The following is a 21,828-nucleotide window of genomic DNA, read 5'->3' as shown; positions in this document are numbered from 1 at the left end:
CTCTGTGTGGGTTCTAGCCTTGGAACTTTCTCTTGAATTATTTATTTATTTATTTATTAATTACGCCTATATACCGCTCCCATAGCCAGGGCTCTCTGGGCGGTTTACAGAAATTTTGTAGAAATTTTGAAGAAAGCAACATGCTTATTTATTACCATATGCTTAGGCTATCTGATTTCTAGGGGTCTAAAACCACAGTAAGCTTTGCCCCGAGCTCTGGAAAGCTGATCTGAATAACATGACCTGCCTCAATAAAGAGTTCCACTGTTATTTGTGTCTTGTGCTGAGTTGCCAGAGTGTGACAGAAAGTCAGACTTGACAGACAGAGGGAGAGGTGCTCCTTTAGGAAGCTAGGTCCTAAAAACCAACACTTTCAATTGGGCTTGGTGACAAATAGGCAACAAGTCCAACTCTAGAAGAATCAGTGTTATATGTCCTCGAGCTGCTGAACTAGTCAACACTCTGCAGCTGCGTTTTGCACAAAGTGCAATCTCCAAATCGAGAGCAGCCTCACATACACCACATTTCAGTCTTACAGGGAGACTACCAAGGCATGGATTACTGCAGCTAGACTATCCTGGTTCAGGAACAAACAGAGCTGGAAAACTAACCAGAGCTGGAAATAGGCACTCCATACCACATGGGCCTCTAGTGATATGGTCAAATCGATGGATACACCCAGCCCACACACCTGTTCTTTTAATGTGAGTGCATCTCCATCCACACTAGACTACTCCCCTAATTTCTGGATCCACCAATCCATAGCACCTCCATCTTGTCAGGATCCAACTTCTGTTTACCAGCCCTCATCCAACCATCCAAGCACTGATCAAGCACCTGGATAGCTTCACCCGATTTCAATGGAAAGAGATGGTTACAAAACTGCATGGTCGTTAGGATTATTTTTTGTTGAGTTGTATGTTTCTTGGTGTGTTTCTTGGCTTTAAGAAAATCCAAAGCACTTTTTATTTTTTCTTAAAGCTGGGCTGGAGGGAGGAGTATTTAGCAGAAGGGCTCAGAACTCCTCAAGCAGTTGGATGGACCAGGGTGTGTCAGAAGGTTCATCCTGACTGCTGGCAACTTACCATTAATTATTTTGGGAGGAAACATTTTAAATAAGAGGTCCACCAATAGGCAACGTCATCATCCTGTCCAGTCTGTAACAGAAGGCAATACCCTTCTGCCATTGTGCTAACTAGCAAGTGGTAATTGAGAGATACTGCTTTCAGAACTTGTTCAGTCCTAGAGATTCCTTATCATCATCATACTAGTAGCCATGGATAGTCTCATGCAAGAATTTGTCTAATCCTCTTTTAAAGCCATTTAAGTTGTTCACCATCTTACTTTCATTTTCCCTGTCCTAACTCTCCTAGCAATCTGTTTCATTGGAAACTCCATGTCCTACATTGCAAAATAGGGAGAAAATTTTCTCTCTATCCACTTTCTCCACCTCATGCATAATTTTATGCTTCCTTACTCAGACTTTATTTAAATTAAGATTGAGCCGCATAATTAATTTGATTGCTCTTTTCTGTATCCCTTTAGGCGCTACAGTATCATTTTTGAGATAGGGTGAACTGTACATACTATTTGGAACATGGCCCCACCTTGGATTTGAGTATGGACGTTATCATCCTGACACTTTTATTTATTTTCAACACCTTTCCTAATAATCTTTAGCATCAAATTCACGTTTTTCACAGATGTTGCATATTGGGCCATGGTTTTCGTTGAGCTATCCACCATAAGCCCAAGATCTTTTTCCTGGATTGTCACCATCAGTTCAGATCCCAGTAGTATATACATGGAATTGAGGATTGCAGAGGCAAACATCCATTCTATAACTTTATTACAATAGCCTAGTTCAAGCAATCCTCAAAAAAGAGAAACAGAAATGAAGTGCAGACTTGTGTCATCCCTCTTCCCATCTCATAAGTGGCTTCACTATCAACTGCTCGTTTAACCTCAGTTACTTAATTGGAAGGTTTGGGTACCAAACCTTGTTTTCCATTTCCCTGCTCATCCCATTGTGCCTTTGTACCATGTCTTTTAGATTGTAAGCTTGAGGGCAGGGTCCGTAGCATTTTAAAAATCTTTGTACAGGCCTTGAACATTTTTAGCTGCTTTATAGAAATCTGAATTGGTGAACTATGTTTTGCATTATGTTTCCAATTGTGGTTTGGAAAATAAGCACAAGCCACAATCCAATACTTCAGACCTCAAAGCAAACTACGGCTTGTGTGAAAACAGGAATGGAAGTGTATGGGCCCAAGTTAATTTCCAATCATTCAAACTATAGCTTGGAAGATTGTCTGAACTAGGCCATCCCAAAGGTACTGAGAGAAACAGAGTTCCTGCCACAGTCAAAGGTTCATATATGCAAGTTACGTCCATTGCACTGGGTCACAATTGTGAGGAATTGCACCAAACTCAATGGAATTATTCGAAAACAAGTGGCTTGTGAAACTATCCAATAAGAAGCATGCATTTGACATGACTCAACATGAAAAGATACAATCGAGTGAGAAACCGGACATGACAATGTACAAAAAGACTAAACTTCCTGCTGAAGCTGAAGTCTTTCAGAGTCTGGTGGAATAATGCAATTAACATTTGCTTATACTGAAAGAAAGCTGCAACTTAAAAGTGGAAAGATGAGAATGCACTCCTCTATGATTATATTTATAGAAAAAAACAGTCCATCTTACCTGTCCTGTGGCACAGCAAACCAGTACTCATGTTTCTTATCTCTCTGTGCATACTGCTGCATGGATGCACTTGCCTGTGATACAAATGTTTTTCGCATTGGCTTGCCAACTCTGAGACACAAGAACTTGTGTAATCGATGTCTTCTCTTCTCTTTCATTAGAGAACCTTTCATTAATTAAAGAAAATATTAAATGCCAGATCTTGCTTGGCAAGTTTGATTGGCTAGTTAAATAGGTATCAAAGTAGCAGTTCTATCTTATTTAACAGAACATTTAATTGTGCTGTTGACATTATACTATGGCTTCTACAAGGGACAATGTTTTTTCACATGTTATTCTTAAAACTACTCTTAACTTCTCTCTCTCTCATATACACATACACACACACACACTTACTTGTGATTTATCAAACTTTACCATTTTTAATCCAAGTAAGTCAAAAGCCATACATTAGATTTCCCCTATTTATCCTAGGAATGCCCCGCTGACAGGTTAAACTGGGACATAAAAATAATATGTCCCTGTATGCTTCATAACTGAGATTTAAAGTTGTGTTTCCTAGATTCAAAACTCAAATTATAAAAATCTTGATTAAATAGAATTATTCATATTTATTACAGCTACATCTCATGTATACTTACTACTAGTGGGCAAATACCACTGAAATCAGTGGGCTTATTTCTGAGTAAACTGTATAGGATTGCAATGCATGGCTGCATTCAATATGCAGATAAACAAACAATAGTTCTGAATAAAAAAGCCTACGCATCAGGCCTCATCTTGAGAAGAGGAATACGTCTTTAAAGTGGCACCTGTCAACCATGCTTTTTAGAATGTATTTTAAAGTTTATTGTCAGATTTATCAGCAACACCTTCAAAAATAATAAATTAATTAAATGTTGCTACTCAGTTTAAAAGTAACACTCTAGCCACTAGAGCATATGATTCAAGAGTATATTGAGAAAGACCCACAAATTATCAGTTCTTGACCCACATCTAAAACGAAGAAAATAGTGATGGAGACAAATCTAACCAATATAAAAGAATAAACATATAACATTGCTTTGTTTGATATACAGTGGCCTGTTTCAAATTGTGTCTGTCTGTCAGTGCAACAGTCACCACTGGCAGAATAGATTCCCCCCTGCAGTCCTCTCCATGCCCCCAAAATCTGTTCCAGAAGATTGGGAGTACCCTCCAGATCAGATTTGGGGAGGGTAACAGGGAGCACTGCACAAGCAGCCCCCTGCTTGCATGATGTTGGACATCATCCCAAATCATATACAATATAGATTGGGGGAGGGGACAGGTACTCAAAATAACCCCTGAAATATAGGCATACAACTAAGAGCAAGGATATTTCTCCTTCATGCTTCTACTCTACCTTCCCACTACCTCTCCAAATTCTCTAATTGAAATACTGACTATTTAGACAGAGAAATAGCTTGAGCTGAGAAATCACACAGTTTTTCAGTTTTTATAGGAACATTCCATAGATACTCTCCCTTCCAATTTACAAGATGCTCAGCACCACTACTGCTGAGACAGTGAAAAAGACAATAGCTACTAATACATATTTATTTATTTATTACATTTATATATCGCCCCATAGCTGAAGATCTCTGGGCGTTTTACAAAAGTTAAAAACATGTCGCACTACTGTCTCCTTGTTGGAAAAGCCTATACAATAGTAGGAATTTTAGCTTCTTTACTTCCCACCAAGGTATTCAGAAGGAGAAAACTAGCTATCCTTAGCAAATTCCCTGCCCCATGCTCCTTAATGGACAGCAAGCATGCAACTAATGTAAAAATTATTACAGCCCATTTTAAAAATACACATAGCTAGAGCAATCTAACAGCTTTGCGGCTGAAACCAAGCCTTCCAATTAATATAATATGGGTAGCAGCTGGTTATCATGATTGTCTTGGAAGCATTGTAAATGCAAAGGGACATCCAAGGCCTCTGCAAAGTCTTTGGTGTTCAGACAAACCATTCCTCACAGCTGTCTCATCCAGCTCTGGAAAAATCACACTAAGTTTGAGGCACTACGAGGCTATTAAAAAGCATAACACTTCCTCAGCCCCTTCTGGCAATGTTTTGGATATTCAACATGTTACCAGCCATCCAAAGTGGATAATTTTAAAGAGATCTACATAAATCAGACAGGAAATCTACTTAATTCTGAAATTCATTGTCATTTCTACAACCTAATCAATGTTTTTCCAACAAGATGTCAGGTTTGCGACATTCATTGCAGCAAGGGGTATTTTTATGTGCTTCTTTTGTGTAGGAAGAAAGTGCCTCTAACACAGCCTTTCCGAACCTGATGCCTTCCAGATGTGTTAGGCTATAACTCCCATAATTCCATGATAAAAGTTTTACACCAACACATCTGGAAGGCACCAGGTTGGGGAAGACTGCTCTAATATTTTCATATAGTAAGTTGCATTTACAAGTGAAGTAATGTGAAAATTGCAGGCTCTTGATCAAAAGTTGAAAGCTCACACCTACTAATTTTAAATAATACTTTGACAGTTGATACATTCTCAAAGGGTAAGCAAAAGGTGAAGTTATTATGTGGGAAGCCAGGCCCTTACTTTATTGCACAACATTGGAGGATATTGTATCACTGTTAAAAAAAAAAATCTTCGTCTTATAGACTGATCTCTTAATAAAAGACTTTCCAAGATGGCCAATTTTTAAAATTGTTAGCTCAATGACCTCATTAGACTTTGTGTGGTATAGCATATGAAAAAGAGTTCTGAAGAAGAAGAAAATCTGTCAAAAAGTAGGTGGACAGAGTACCACAGGGGAGTCAGGTTTTGCCCAATATTTCCTATAAATGCTGTGAGACTCCAATCAATGGCCCTTCCAAAGTGGTCATGACCATGATTAAGAGCTGGTGTACAATGTCTGCATTCCCCTTATACCAGATGCTCTCCCCGCCACCCCCTTTTACTGTTTAATTCATCCCAATTTAAATATACCTTGGTACCACTATTCCACTTTCCCAATTGCTTTACTTTGGCCTTTTAAGTATTATGCTTACAATTACCATCTTTAGTTCACTTCTCCAGATTTCTCTTGCAAATATCTCTGCTTTTATGCTACAATATGCTGGATGACCTTTCACTATCTTATGCTAAAAACTGTATTGTGTTCGCTTCAAAGTCTACTTCTTTCACCTCTCTTTATCCTTTGCAAATTACACCCATTCTTCCCAGTTGAAAAACGTGAATGTCCTTTTCAGTTCTCTTTTCTAAGTCAGACTTTTTTAATAGTTCTAAAATTGGTCGTTCTCCCCTCGTCTAACTGAAGTCCTGGTTATTCTCTCATTATTCTGTCTTGATTGTCACTGTGCTTTTCATATGAAACTTCTTCATATGAAACCATTTATGTCCTAAATTCTGCTGTCTGCCTCCTTCTCCCTGCATTGAATGCCTTCACTCTTCCGAATATCTTCACTCTCTTTCTGAATGGTCCTTATTACTTTATCTTTACATACTATTGTGTTCTCTCAACACTAATCTTATTAGAACATATGAAATCTTGTTATTTCTCCTCAGATTTATGCCTTCATTCTTTCATCACACCACACCTTTTGAATCAATCCCTACTGGATATTTGGATAGCTCCCAATAGTACCCTACCCACTTCCCCTTTGTTTTCCTTCAGTTCTTTATACTCATAGAATCACAGAATCATAGAATAGCAGAGCTGGAAGGGGCCTATAAGGCCATCGAGTCCAAACCCCTGCACAGTGCAGGAATCCACCCTAAAGCATCCCTGACAGATGGTCGTCCAGCTGCCTCTTGAATGCCTCTAGGGTGGGAGAGCCCACCACCTCCCTAGGTAACTGGTTCCATTGTTGTACTGCTCTAACAGTAAGTTTTTCCTGGTGTCCACCTGTAATGCTTGAGATATTTCCAACTGTTGGTTAAAGTAACAATGGACTATCTATTGCTTTATCTCCTAGAGGAATTTCAAACTAATATATGATCCATCTTGGTGAGAATTCCATTGGGAATATAACAGGAAGATATTTTCTGAAGAGTGCTAACCATACATACAGAGCAGACATTTAGAAAAACTGGAGAACATCTATAGTTTGTTTATACTCTGCTAACATTAAACGCTTACCTTCTATTGTTCCATCTGCTGTTGCCACTTTGTGCTTCATTTCATTATGTGCATCTTGGTGCATATTATCCCTTTGTTGTTTGGTTTGTTGCATAGTATGGCTCTTCCAAAGTTTCCGCAGCACCTCGATATCCGTCTCAGAATCTCGAGTTGACTGTTTCACAAGTTTTCCCTTATTTGTAATCTCACTTTTAGAATCATTTTCTTCAGCATGCAAACACCCCTGACCTTCTGGTATATTTTCCATCACAGACTCTTGATCTGTACTAACATTTAGATTTGTGCCATGTTGTGTTTGAGCATCAACAGTAACTCCTCCTACAGTGTCTTGAACTTCTTTAAGTGCTGTCTCTGCTGCTTCTGAACCCACAGTATCACTAACAGACTTGCTGTCATCATTCAAAGGCTGTTCTACACTGGAGTTTGCATCAGCAAGAACATTAGCAGAGTCTGAAATAACTGTTACATGTTCTGTGCCAATCTGGCTTACTGTCTGGACAGATTCCAATGAGGCTGCAGAAGATTTATCTTGTCGAAGCTCATCAGAAGAAACAAGCTCCTCCCGTATTGGAGAAAGTTCTGATTCGGTAAACACATCTTCTGAAAGAGATTCCTCTGTGCTTCTTGGAGCAGTGCTGGCACTATCATTCCCTGTGTCTCGCATCCTTGAGTCCATTTCGTCAGTATTGCTTCTTGTAATTTTCTTGAAGTGGCAGAGATCTTTTACTGATAGCTGATCTACATCACTATAAAACAAAGATGAAAATATATTAACTGAAAATATATTAACTTTTTTACTGGACACATTGGGTTATAACCAACACTGGCTGATCGCCAGCAGAACGATGTTGGAATGGTTTTCCCCTCCACCCCGAAGTTCCCAAAATCTGCTCCAGAGGGTTGGGGGAATCTCTGGAGAAATTTGGGGATGCACAGGAGAGAAGAGGAAGGGAAAGTTTTGTTGGGTAAGCAGAACTTCATTCATGCAACACTGGAGTTAACCCATTTTAATTCTATATGCTGGTACTTTACATGCATGACTGTTTGTCAAACTCACTTCTACAAGATGTCTGGGCACCTATGAAGAACAGTGCATTACTTAGCTTTATGGTACATAGATGGAATAGATCAGTTTTGTGTTTAGCCTGGTAGCCACAGCAATGCATGCAGGTGAATGCCTAGAATTCCATGTGGGTGGATATGGAATCTACACTCAGTATGGAAACGAAGTGGGCTGATAGAGGAGGGATGGAGAATTCTATTCCTCCTCTGCTAGCTACCAGCAGACTAATTTTGTGGGGGATGGTTTTAAATTTTGTGAACTTATTTATAAGAGTGGACTCATAAATCATTCCATTTTCTCCAGCCCCAAATTTTGTATATTAAAACACTTAAGCAAACAGATATCTATGAATCTAACTTTTAAAATAAATAATAAATAATAATTAAAAATATAACACTTCTCATTTGAAATAAATCCCAAAGTATTTTATAAAGGAATAAAAAACAAACAAAAACAAAAAACACAAAAAGACCACACGTACACACAATAAAGAAAGCTGTTCATTGCCCCAATAGAAACCTATCTATACCACCGTAATCAATTACAATTTTAAATACAAAATGAACTATGGAATTGACACTTTACAAAAGTAGTATATTATACACTTTACTAAAGTAGTATATTATACATTTGTGATTAGCTTTGTATGTTCCAAGTGAAAGACAACAATGCTGATACAATATGGAATATTGATAGAATAGGGGAGAATGTACAAATCTGAGACTTTACTTCTCAATTTTATATATGTAGAAGTCTTTTCCTATTAAAGTTACTTTAAAATAGTAATTTTACTCTTTCGAGAATGGATAAATTTATAAAATAAACCTCATAAACCAGTTAAAAAACCTTTCAGAAATAGACTCCAGCACATTTCATCCTCACCACTTCGGAGAACAATATCTAAAAATATATCACAACTGCTACTTAATACACTTGGTCTATCTATTGACATGGGCTGGCAACAGCTCTCTCGGTTTCATGCAGGATTTCTTTCCTAGCCCTACCAGGAGATGTTGGGAACTGAACCTGGGGCCTTCTGCATTCAGAGTACCGGCTCTACCACTGAGCTACAGCCCCTCATCAAGACCCAAGTGTTTTGCCCATGTGCATATATTATATTCTACCATTCCTAATAAAGCAGTAAAAACTTTAAACACAAGATCCCATGTACAGTTCAAGAATCTTTCTTGCTCCCCTTGCCATGGCGAGAGAACAGCCAGGCTCTGGAAAGTAAGGTGAGCCCAAGGCTTCCTCACAACCATGGAGCTGTAGTGAAGAAGGGATAAATCACCTAGCTCCAAAGTACAGCAGAAGCCTGAGAGATTTCTTTTTCCTGGGCAAAAGCTCAGAACCAAAACAAGTTCTAAGCTAGAGGAGGGAAGTACAGATGTGTGTACATGCCTAACAGGCTCTGAGTGCCCAGTGAGTGCAGAGTCAAAGCAAACCCCTTTCCCATCTTGAGTACTGAGCTGGAGAAGGGCTGGACGCTTGATGTTGCATTGGCCACAATCCGCCTCCCCAGTTCCAAGCTTTATGCTAGAGAAAGCAGGAGATTTCTCCTGACCTCATGCTCATTTCAAACATGCTAGTCAGCCACAACAATTGGCTGGCTGTGTCGCCGTAACAGAAGTCAACACAGTACTGAATTTATTATCTATTCAGTTCAGTATTAATATTAGGTCTCAACATAGTGACAAGCATAGCATAGTATCTCTATTATCACTGAAACTAGTCTAAACATTTGTCCCAATCAATGAGTCTGCTCTGCAATTAAATTCATCTGCAGAACATAAAACATCCCATAAAATCAGACCTAATAATCATGCAGCTTCAAGTGCCTCTTCTACATATTATGTGAGAGAGCATAACGTTTTAGGACCAGATCACAAGAAACAAAAACACCCACCCACAAGTATGACAGATATCCTATCTCGTATACCTACTGGAGGAAAGAATCAAGTAACAGCCATGCTAATGGTAATTTCAAGTTGGATTCACAAAGGTTACTCATCAGCATGGAATACGAAGGCATGTGTAACCCAAGAAAACCTAAAGTAGCACAGGATAGATTATTTCCACATTGTGGGAAAGTCAGTGCCAGAGCAAAGAATTTATTCTAGTTAAGCAAAAACAAATTACTCTCCTTAAATATTTTGCAGGGAGTGAAACACTTGACTGCAAACAAGTAGTAGTTAATCCTAAACAGCTAATTAGTGGAAGAAGATGCAACTATAAAAAGTAACAATGATAAACAGTAAAATGGGATCTGCTTCAGGTATAGCTAAAAACCTGAGCGGTATATGACAAATCTTTCTACGCTCTACTTTCTCTCGGTTAAAAGAGAAAAGATGGGACAACACAGACTTAATCTCCCTTGATTTTCAAAATTATAGTACCACACAGAACCTAACCATGCCTTATTTCCATGGCTATGAAACCAAGTACATGGGTATGCAGCTAAAATCTTTTAACATCTTAACCCAAGTTACAAAATTTGAGATGCTACAAAAGATGTTTCAAAATCTCACATTCAGGATCCTCAAGACAATAGGAACAATATATATATCAATATTTAAGTCTTAAGATATTAACTTGCCCTTAATTTACTTTTAAATACAAAACCTACAGGGATATAATATTCCTTGCATGTTTTAGGTTACCTACAAGAGTATGATTAGGCAAAAAGATATACTAATTTAATAACTTGCTGGGATTTTAGACAACATCAGAATAAATCTAGTGGCATGGAAAACTAAAATAACCTTGTAGTAATGAATTATACTCTACTTGAATTGATCTGGCTTTGTCCTTCAGGAAAGAAAAATAAAGCAACAAATCCAGGAAAGAATGATTTAACAAAGCCCACTACCTTGAAGCAAGAGAAAATGATAATCAGCAGTTCTCTCTATGTAAGTCATCTTTAGAAGTATTAAATAGAATGATACTCCTCAAAAGGTGATCAGTATAAACTATTGTGTGTATTTTACAAAGATCACCTCTTCAGCTGCCGCTATTGACCAATACAGATATGTAATAAATAAATAATACTATTTGAGTATTAACGAAAACTGAACTAGCTGGCATTAACTTATGCTGGTGTTGTATTTTTTTTAAAAAAAAAACTTATTAATGATGCAAAAACATAACATAAAAAAGGCAGTCATGTGTTTCTTAGGACTGGAAGAAAAGGCCATGCGTTTCTTAAAACAGAATTTCTGCAAGGGATATAGTAAACAGTACCACTGCTATGCAAATGAATGAAACTTTAAATTGTGAGAGCTAACCAGCTTGCAAGGACAAAGTGGAAAGAGCGGGTGCACTCCACCATTTGTCAGTGGAAGAATTCATTAAACGTTATGAGAAGCCTTACAAGCCTGTTGTCCTAGCTTCGGCTATGGGGCGGTATATAAATGTAATAAATAAATAAATAAATAAAATAAAATAAAATAAATGCTCAAGCGGGGTGCACACACAACTAATCTTACATGGGTAATGAATCCTTTATTTTGCCATCGACAATGTCTTTATACATAGCAGCTGACATCACTTCTTCCATAGGACACATGATGCCATAATCTTCACAGCCATTCTCTTGAACCAATGGATCAGTTTTATGTGGATCAAACATTATATTATTTGGCGTCACTAGCAGCACACCGTTGACTGTCCCCTAGAATAAGAAGAAAGATAATCAAACATTTCCCCCTCACGATTGGTCAACCCTTTTCAAATCATTTCTACCAGTAACACATTGTTTTATTGTTTAATGAATAATGAGAAATTATGCTAAAAGCCATCTAAAAAAAATCAACATTCTTGTAAATGAGTGAAGATTAGAACAACAGTCCCTGGGGAACATTACATTTAAGGGAGAACAGTTTTCCCTTGTAAACAGATCCCGTACCAATATTGAGCAATCACTGCTTCAGAAAAACCAACACAGGTTGTTTGCCTTATCTCCGAGACCTTGTAAAACCCTTATCTCAGCACGCTTAGCAAGTGGTAAAAGACTTTCTCCCACCTAGACAAAAACATTTTTTAAAACCTTACTAGAACATTTCATCAATATGAATAATATTGCTTTTTATACTGTATTTTGTATTTGTGTTTTTAACCAGTTGGTTGTTTTATTATGGTTTTAATTTTTGTGAACCGCCGAGAGATCTTCGGCTATTGGGCGGTATAAAAATGTAATAAATAAAGAAATAAATAAATAAAATTGTGCTAGCATCAACTCTACTTGATACATTTAGCTCCAAGGTTACATAAAATTAGACATTTAAGAATCATTTGCCTTTGGTTTGTTTTCTAAAATAAAATGGTTTAGGTGCATGCTGAGAGATTCAGCCTCTTTTTGGTAACCTTCTGAATGTTGGCAACATGAAAATTTAATGCTTTTAAAAGGAAATTAAGACAACTCATAGCAGTGGCCAGTAACTATATATCAAAATGTTCCTTTAATACAGCTTTATATTTTCTTCAAATGAATCTTGAATGGAGCGATGCTCCTCACTGAACTTACAATTATCAAAGTTTCAACATGTATGGTACCTTCATGTAACAGTAACAGAATCTAGCATAAATAATCTGCAATTATACCCCACCACTGCTTTGTACTCAGTATTTTGGGCAGCTTGCTTGTGCTTTGCCACACCTCCCATGGTAGGCATTTTGTGGGGGGACCCAAGACAATTTCTCCAATTGCCAAATATGCCCACGGCCCAAAAAGGTTACCTGCCCTGTACTGTGTCCCACCCTTCTGCCTCAGGGTAGTGTACCTGGAGATTCTATCCACATCTACTATCCTGTGTAGATTTGGCTGAGAGATAAGTGAGTGACCCATAAAACACTTTTGTGGGGGGTTAATTGGGTGAACACTGTCTATTTCTTTTATTGCTGTGCTTCATAGTGTTTTTTATGTATCTGTTTTTATATATTTTAGTTCAGAATTTGTTTTTAACCTGCATTTTACTATTATTAGCCACCTTGAGTATTGTTTGGGCTGTAAGGCAAGATAATAACAACAGGAACAATGATTTCTAGTTTGATTTTGTGACTATGAGAAGCTTTCATGCACAGATGAGGACTTTGGTTTAGTTAAATTCTCTCACATTTATAACTTTTCTAAAGAACGAAACAAAACCAGGAAATACACTGTTTCCCTAAAAATAAGGAAAGTGTAAACTTGCATGAGTTTGTACAGAAGCTTGTATGCTCTATGAGAATATCAGTAATGTTGGATAGGAAAAAGGAAAGGAACCTCTCATGCAAGCACTGAGTCATTAGTGACTCTTGGAGGGACGCCAGCTTTCGCTGACGTTTTCTTGGCAGGCCTTTATAGCGGGGTGGTTTGCCATTGCCTTCCCCGGCCGTTATTATCTTTCCCCCAGCTAACTGTGTACTCATTTTACCGACCTCGGGAGGATGGAAGGCTGAGTCAACCCGAGCCGGCTGCCTGAAACCAGCTTCCACTGGGAACGAACTCAGGCCGTGGGGAAAGTTTCAGCTGCAGAAACTGCTGCTTTAACACTCTGCGCCACACGAGGCTCTTAATGTTGGATAAGCCTCTATTAAAGTATTTATTTATTTCACATGAATCAGGGCTGACTCATGGCATTAGAATCATGTTCCAGGGATGAACCCTGCCAATTTCCAATTTGATAATAAGCCTTGCTTTCAGTGGAGCAAATGACCAAAATATGTCAAGAACTGAATTTCCCCTAATGTGTGGCTTTCACTTTAGAGGAGGGAGAGCGATTCAAGTCCTCCAACGAGGCCAACAGTGCGCTATACCATGAATTGGCTCAACGAGCCAACAGCACACAAGGACAAGAGAAACCTAATCCATCATACAAAAAGTTTTGTTTATTACTAGCAAGCACTAGGCTCTTTATGACTGTGAACGTGGAACTTTTAAAAGGTGGGAAATTTCTCTAAGAAAATATACTGAGGCCTAATAGAATAATGAACAAAAGTAACATATTATCTGCAAGTTCTGTAAGTGTTCTCATAGAATCATAGAATAGCAGAGTTGGAAGGGGCCTACAAGGCCATCGAGTCCAACCCCCTGCTCAATGCAGGAATCCACCCTAAAGCATCCCTGACAGATGGTTGTCCAGCTACCTCTTGAAGGCCTCTAGTGTGGGAGGCCTTCTACCAAAGCCAGTTGTGTCAAATCTGCAATGAAGTTAAAGAGCCAAGTAAAAGATGAGATTATAGCTCTACCAAGCTCTGTGTAAACAGAGGCTATTTGCCAGGCTTTTTTTTTTTAAAAAAAAAGGTCAGTATTCTCCTATATATTGATCAAGCTGATGTGTGCTGCTTCTCTCTGATGATTTGTGGACAATCAGATGCACAAGATTATCCCAATTTTGAATTTATAGCTAGCAGTTAACCTTTAACTCTTCTACTTGGGCATCATTTTTAGTTTATGTTCACCATAAGAACATAAGAAGTGTCATGTTGGATCAGACCAAGGGTCCATCTAGTTCAGCACTCTGTTCACACAGTGGCCAACCAGCCATTGGCCAGGGATGAACAAGCAGGATATGGTACAACAGCAGCCTCCTACCCATGTTCCCTAGCAACTGGTGCCCACAGGCTTACTGCCTCAAATACTGGAGATAGCACACAACCATCAGGGCTAGTAGCCATTGATAGTCTTTGCCTCCAGGAATTTATCCAACCCCCTTTTAAAGCCATCCAAATTGGTGGCAATAGAAAAAAAGCCATCCAAATTGGTGGCAACAGAAAATGTAAAAATAGCATTCATGGAGTTTTTAAGTTCACCTGCCTTAGGACAGGAAGAAAAGGAAAAAAGTCAACTCTCAAGGGCACAGCAAGATAATACTTCATTGATAACATCCAGTAAAGCCTCAAGTACAGTCACATGACTATGTTTTCAGTAGCAAAGACTGGACAAACTTTGCTGAGAAAGATATTTCATATGTCATTCTGAACATGATGCGTTCAACGTAGACAATTGTTCCTACCAAAAATTTTGCTGTCACCAAACCTTCCACATTCTTATTTCTTATAGAGGTTCCATAAGAAAAATGGGAAGGCTTTGGAAGAAGATCCAATTCTTAATGGAGGACCTGGTTGTCTTTGGCCTGTGTATCGGTTTTCCAAAGCCTAAACTGAATTAATGGTTCTCATGTTCTCCCCAAAGTGTTCTTTTCATCATTGGCTAAGAATACTACTAAATGTGCAAGATACTACAGCAAAGTCTACATCCCTTTCTTTCAAATCACAATATGTGCAAATTCTAACTTGAGAAATTTTCCACTACTGACCACTGTATGAGAAAAGAAAGAATAGTCCAAATTTACAAATACAAACACAAGAATATGGTATTCCTAGGAAATAATGGAACAGCCCAAGGACAAGCAACCTGGTACTCTCCAAATCTTTGGGAACTACAACTCTCAGCAGCCCCAGCCAGCATGGCCGATGGACAGGGTTTATGGAAGCTGTTGTTCACAACATCAGGAGGCACCGGACTGCCTACCCTTTCAATAGACTATAAGCCCTCATCTTATGTGAAGTATCAGTTCCACTTTCATATCCACAACTACCCTCTATTTTAGCAGAATCGATTACTACTAAAGCGGCACAGAAAAAGATAAGGATATGCATGTAGCATTGATAGAATTAAGCTGCATTTTACTTCTCTATATATTACCAGCACATGCTTCCATTTCAATACATAGGACGACCTTCAAATAGCTGAGGTATAATATATTTTATAAAGAGACAGAGTCTCCATCACCATTTTATATAGGAGAAAGAGCCTTCTGTACCTTGCTGTTAGTTATGTACTTGCAATTAATCTTGAGAAATTTCTCTGTGAAAGCTTCTTCCTCCTCTGATGTGGATGACACCACTCTTGTAGACCGAACACATGTGTAAGCTGGTGTGGCTGTTGCTTCTTTCCAATGTACCCCATCTGAATCCTATAGAGACAAAAAGAAGATTGGTGCAATAAAAATGAGAATTGTTTCAAAGCCCCTGTAACTTTGTACATTCTTGCCCAAATCCTTGGAACCACAGCAGAGAAGCTTGAAACGGAGAAAAGAAAAGCCTGCTAATCCCCATTAAAATAAGCAGACAATGCTAAGTATGACATACTGGAAATCTAGATCAACTTTACAATCTGTCTGCACAAAAAATTGTAGAAAGCCCTGCATATAAACCGCCCAGAGAGCTTCGGCTATGGGTCAGAATATAAAATAAATAAATAAATAAATAAACAGCTAGACTAATGAAATATATTAAGAGTCCAGGGGAGGGGGGGCATAGGATATTTCATATTCCTGGATCCAAGATCAGAGACAGGTTCCTGCCTCAAACCCTGGATTCTGAGTTCCCTCCCCTCTTGCAGCTGGCATGGAGAACCACACAGGTTACCTCTACGAGCTCGCAAATGTGAACTCAGAGAGGAGAGAAAGGGGGCTGTTCTGTGGGCAAGGAGAGGAGGAGATCTGGGCAGCTAGCTTGCAGGGGGAAACTCCATCTGCCCCAGCTTCCTCCCCTCCGTCTCCACAAAATCCCAGCTAGACAGGCAAAATTACCCATCTAGCGAAAATGCAGGGCCAGAGGAGCACGGAGGTGACACTTGCCTCCACACTCATCCCTGCATAGGATGCCCATTAGCATTCTAGTTTGGAGGCTGACAGGCATCCCCATAGGATTGAGCCCTAAAGATATTAAAGGCAAGGTCTCTCTCTCTCTCCAAAGTCAACATCTCCATCATCCTTTCAAATAATCTGGATTAATTTCTTTGCTGAAATAATTTTATAACTTGGCAGTGATTAGATCAAAGTGCCCTTCAGAAATGCTCTACATCTTGGGGGGGGGGGGGGGCGGTTAATTTGCATTGTTCTAGCAAGTGCATCTACTTACACTTACTGTTGTCTTCTCAACCTCCGCTTCTGAAGATGTAGGTGATAAAGGACTTATAGGACTAAGTGAAGGAGAACTCTCCAAACTGGAAATATATTCTGGATCAGGAACATATAAAATCTATATAAAAAAAAACTTTTGATTAAGATGTCACCAATTAAAAGATTCTGACACATGGCTTGGAATTAAGATGGAAACACATACCATACCAAACACATGTATGGTAACGAAGACGTTGTCATACATGCGTCTTACATAGAATTACAAATCCTTTTGTATAGACTAGTGAAAACAATTCTAAATTTGGTTTTGAACACCTTCTCTTGTAAAATCTCCCTACAGTTTGCTCAAGGTTCCGCATCCACAGGAGAGCAGATCTATGAGTGCAAAAAGCAGGCCCTTCTCTTTGGATCTGGAACAATCATGGCACACCTTCCCAGACAAGACTGCCATGTGCCATTTCCTTGCTTTTTAGATGGCTTGCTAAAACTTTTTTCCTAATAAACATTTGAATAATATTAAAAATTATTCCCCTATTTTAAATTATTAAATTCTTTGTGCTTCCTGGATGGAACTAGGTGAATGTACACTTTTCAGTAAAATCACATGGTAGAATCCAACCTGGATTATGCAACTACATAGTTATTGTGGGCAATCACATTTTTGAATGCTCTTCTATGGATGTCTTCCCAATGCATATTTTTCTACATAGAAATTTTTCTTCCTTTATGCGAGGGTGCATTCAAAAATGTGATGAACGAGAATTTGGGTAGATCTACTTCATCTTCATCACTTATATTTTGCAACATAGGTATTACCTGTCCAGGAACAACGGCTCTGGAGAACAGCTTGTTTAACTGAACTAGTTCATTAGGAGTTGTATCAAACTTCAAGGCAACAGTATTCAGAGAATCTCTTGATTCAACCTGTTAAGAGGAGATACATATTGTTTACATATAACATTCAAGGTTTATTTACCTACAATTTGAAACTCTACTACATTATACATTGTTTTGCAATGGCAGCCCAGAAAACTCTTTTTCTTTTCTTTTTTTTATTTTTCCCAAACAAAATTAACCAAAAGAATGAAAAAAGAAATAACTAAAAAGAAATACATTGATTTTAAATCAACAAAACTTTTCTGTGAAGATTTGCATCATATGCTAAAAAAGGGAAAGGAAGCAGAACAGTAAAACATCATGTTCCTAAAAACACTAATGTTTCAATGAATACAGCACAGAAATAGACTTTGGTAAGTCAGAAAGAGTTAAGGTACACAATATTAAATGTTGCTCAGAACAAAACAAAACAAAAAACACTGGATTTGAATAAACTCAAAATGCGCAAAGCCCAATGCACTGAATTAATACTTGGAAATCCCACAATCTTATTTGCAGTAGTAAATAGTGCTTGGGTTACTAAAGAACCAGTCCTAGCAGCTTGTTCTAAAGAATAATTTCTCCCCAAATCTAATCAGCAGCATGTGGCGTTCTTATAATATGCCCTTACAGAAGTGTTCACGTGTGCAAGAGCTTTCTAGAGTCATCTTGATATGGCACACATATAATGCTAATTCCCACTTTGGGAATGGGAAGTTGGCGCCTCTAATTCAACACACACATTGGTATTACAATAGAATGGAGGCTTTCTAGGCCTCTTACGGCCACTGACCTAGGAGTAAGCCCCAATGAACTCAATGGAACTTTTTTCTGGACCGGCATAGGATTATGCTGTTAAGTAATAAAACGTGCAAAGAAATGGTGGCCGGGAGGGAGGGGGACAGCGCTTCTGCTCACAAAATGAGACTATTATTTATTATTGCAGTTATATTTAGCCTTTTTTCCTCCAAAGATTCCAAGGTATCATACATAATTCTCCTCCTCTCAAGTTTTATCCTCACAACAACCACCCTGGGAAGTAGGTTGGGCTGAAGGTCTGTGACTGGCCCAAAGTCACAGACCTTCCCATGAGGTTGCCAAGTGGGGACTAGAATCCTGATCTCCAGACTCCCTGTCCACTCTAACCACCTCACCACACTGTCTCTCCTACTAAACTAGGAGTACCAGTTTGGCAATCCTTAAAATTGAAATATAAACAATTTGACACATATTGCAACAACATCTACGGAATTCTGTTATGTTATTTTTCAGTTGACTTACTTAAATTATAATAAAAAGGGAAAACAATAGTTTTTCCTTATTGACTGATGTGTTCTAAATGTTTTTGCAAGGACTCAAACATAAGTATAAGGAAAACCCAAGGACAAAAGTCGGCCAAAACAGTTGCCAAAACTTTCAAAGTATCTGCTGACTCATTGATGCCCCCTAAGATTCTGCTTACATTAAGCGTTACTTAAGCCAGCATTCTAATAATGCACAATGTGAAGTGTCAAAGGATATTGAATATGGATTCATGCGCAATGCCAAAAATGTTTGGTACAAGTAAATGAGCTAGTGGCGCCAATGTGGTGCTGAAGGTAAATTCCTGTTAAACCAGGGAACAGCATGCATAGTATACTGCTTTATGCTACCTTGAGCAGAATACCTGGAAAGGCAGGATATAAATTATTAAAGTAGCTTTACCAGGCACTGAGCGTCACTTATGACACCCATTACAAGCTTTTAACCACTAAACAGCAATATAAGTGAATAACTGGGCCAATAGTGCATTTTAATAAAACTACTTTGAAGAAATTGTGGGGGGGGGGGAGACCACAGCTCCAATTTTACAAGAAACTTATCTTATCTCTACACGTACATACATACAAGTTCACTGAAATCTTATAACAGAGATATTTGCAACTTTGTATGACTTTTGTAGTGTCAAAGCCCTATGATGTATAATCCATGGAAGTTACGTTAACTTGAGTAGTTCTACCTGAATAAATTTTCAATTCCTAAATCATTTTTTATAAATAAGAACACCAATCAGAAAGAGACACTACAGTCACAACTCCCATCATCCCGCCCCATTGGCTATGCTGGCTAGAATTGATGGGAGTTGTAGGCCAAAACCTCCAGAGGACTGCAAGTTGCCCAGCCCTGCACTAAAGTTTAAAATAACTTGGAAGCAAGGTCACCACATTTTTATGGCATATGCTCTGTGCCTGTTTAACTGCATAACTGGCATAAATTCAACGGGTGCTGTGTTCTGCAGCATCTGAATGACAGGAAACGCCGTCAACCTTCTCTCCTGAAAGCCCTATTGCACTACACACAATGACTTCCTGGAGTGGTTGAGCACTGAAGTACTAGGCCTTTTGGAATGCAATTTGCTCAAAGAAAAAAGATCTAAACAACAAAAAATCAAAGCAGGAAATGGGATAGACTGTAAGCTTGAACAATGACAACATCTCTAAGTACTAGAATACTAATCTTTCTTTATATTTTATAGACAATTGAACTTGTGACTAACTTGATTAACTGCTCTAAGTGATGGCTAATCACAATACTTAACACAGGAAATTACATTTCCCTCTATTTTTGGAGCCATTAACAACATTTGGAGGCAGAATTTTTCAGCGCTACATGAATAAGTTATTACTCTGCAATCTATAAATCTATGGTGCGACTACACTTAGAATACCGTGTACAGTTCTGGTCACCACACCTATATAAAGATATTGTAGAGCTGGAAAACATGCAGAAAAGGTCAACTAAAATGATCAAGGAGCTGAAGTATCTCCCCCAGGAGGGAAGGTTACAACAGCTGGTACTGCTTAGCTTAGAAAAAGGAGGGTAAGGGGAGACATTTTTCTCCCTCTCCCATAACACTAAAACCCAGGATCATCCCCTGAAACTGATTGGTGAGAGATTCAAAACAGATAAAAGGAAGTAATTCTTCCAAAGAGCAGGGTTAAACTATATAATTCACCACCACAAGATGTAGTGACGGCTTTAAAAGGGATGGCTTTAAAAAGGATGGCTTTAAAAGGGGGTTGGGTAAATTCCTGGAGAAGGCTATCAATGGCTACCAGTTCTGATGGCTATGTGCTACTTCCAGTATCAGAGACAGTAAGAATATATATACCAGTTGCTGGGGAACATGGGTGGGAGGGTATTGTTGCACTGTGCCCTGCTTGTGGGTCCCTGGTCAATAGCTGTGAACAGAATTCTGGACTAGAGGGACCCTTGGTCTGATCCAGCATGCCTCTTCTCATGTTCTTATTTCTAAAGAGTTTGGTACCTACATCTTCAAGAAAACTTCTTCCTCTAAGAATCTTTTCAAGGAAACCTTCCAAAGATCAAAGCTATTACACACAGAGATAAATGTTTAATTTCCAAGTATTTACAAAATTTCATTTCAAGAAGAATTTCCAAGTTGCATGCTAGGCTTCTAATTAACTACCTTCCCATTAGAAAGGGTAAGCATTTGAGAGGAGAAGGAATTCTTTAACCTTTTTTTCAATTTTATACACTGAAATTTGTTATCTACCCTGGGAATATAACAAGACATGCAAACAAACAAGTTATCAATGTGTTGAAGTAGGTGGGGAGACAGAAGGGACAATACTTCGTCAACAGAACATGAAGAAGGGAAAGAAAATGAAGTCCTAAAGCAATATGCAACAATGATGCTTATGGGACATTTTGATGTAGAAGGTGAAATTGTTAAGATGAAACGTTTTCAGCCTCATCCATAGCCTATTATCCACTCCAAAGGATAGAACATGTAATTTGTGACAGTAGAATTAGCAATAATGGAACTCTGAGGGTACCAATTACTACTGCTATGTTTATTTAGCAACATTATTTTAGATGCTATGCAAAGGAATTATATATTGTTTTATGTTCTGTACATGTACACTTTGGAATATTGCCAGGTTGGAATAATAATGCAAATTATTTAGGTAAAATTCTCTCCAGGTGATATAGTATTGGGTGACTGAACACAGCACTAAAAGGGGATGGTTCACAGGAAACCATGCCAGTTGCCACAATGTGATTTACTGAAAGTGGTTGAGGTACAACTGAAGATAAGAGCTGCACTAAAGTACAGCAACTCTGAACCAG

General features: G+C 38.5%; 1 protein-coding gene across 3 annotated transcripts in view; it reads right to left on the bottom strand.

Annotated features, from left to right (window-relative positions):
• Nucleotides 1-21,828, bottom strand: part of OXR1 (oxidation resistance 1) — a 232,697-nt gene that overhangs the window by 33,679 nt on the left and 177,190 nt on the right. For all 3 annotated transcript variants that reach the window (XM_063131041.1, XM_063131042.1, XM_063131044.1), the window contains 6 exons: nucleotides 17,635-17,742; nucleotides 16,817-16,936; nucleotides 15,715-15,867; nucleotides 11,398-11,582; nucleotides 6,850-7,595; nucleotides 2,709-2,874 (listed from right to left, as the gene is read on the bottom strand). In XM_063131041.1, coding sequence (XP_062987111.1) covers nucleotides 2,709-2,874; nucleotides 6,850-7,595; nucleotides 11,398-11,582; nucleotides 15,715-15,867; nucleotides 16,817-16,936; nucleotides 17,635-17,742 — 1,478 coding nt within the window. The remainder of the gene's footprint in view (nucleotides 1-2,708; nucleotides 2,875-6,849; nucleotides 7,596-11,397; nucleotides 11,583-15,714; nucleotides 15,868-16,816; nucleotides 16,937-17,634; nucleotides 17,743-21,828) is intronic.

The sequence above is a fragment of the Elgaria multicarinata genome, chromosome 7 (genome assembly GCF_023053635.1).
Source record: "Elgaria multicarinata webbii isolate HBS135686 ecotype San Diego chromosome 7, rElgMul1.1.pri, whole genome shotgun sequence".
NCBI classification, from domain to species: Eukaryota; Metazoa; Chordata; class Lepidosauria; order Squamata; family Anguidae; genus Elgaria; species Elgaria multicarinata.
This window is presented reverse-complemented; position numbering and strand designations above follow the sequence as displayed.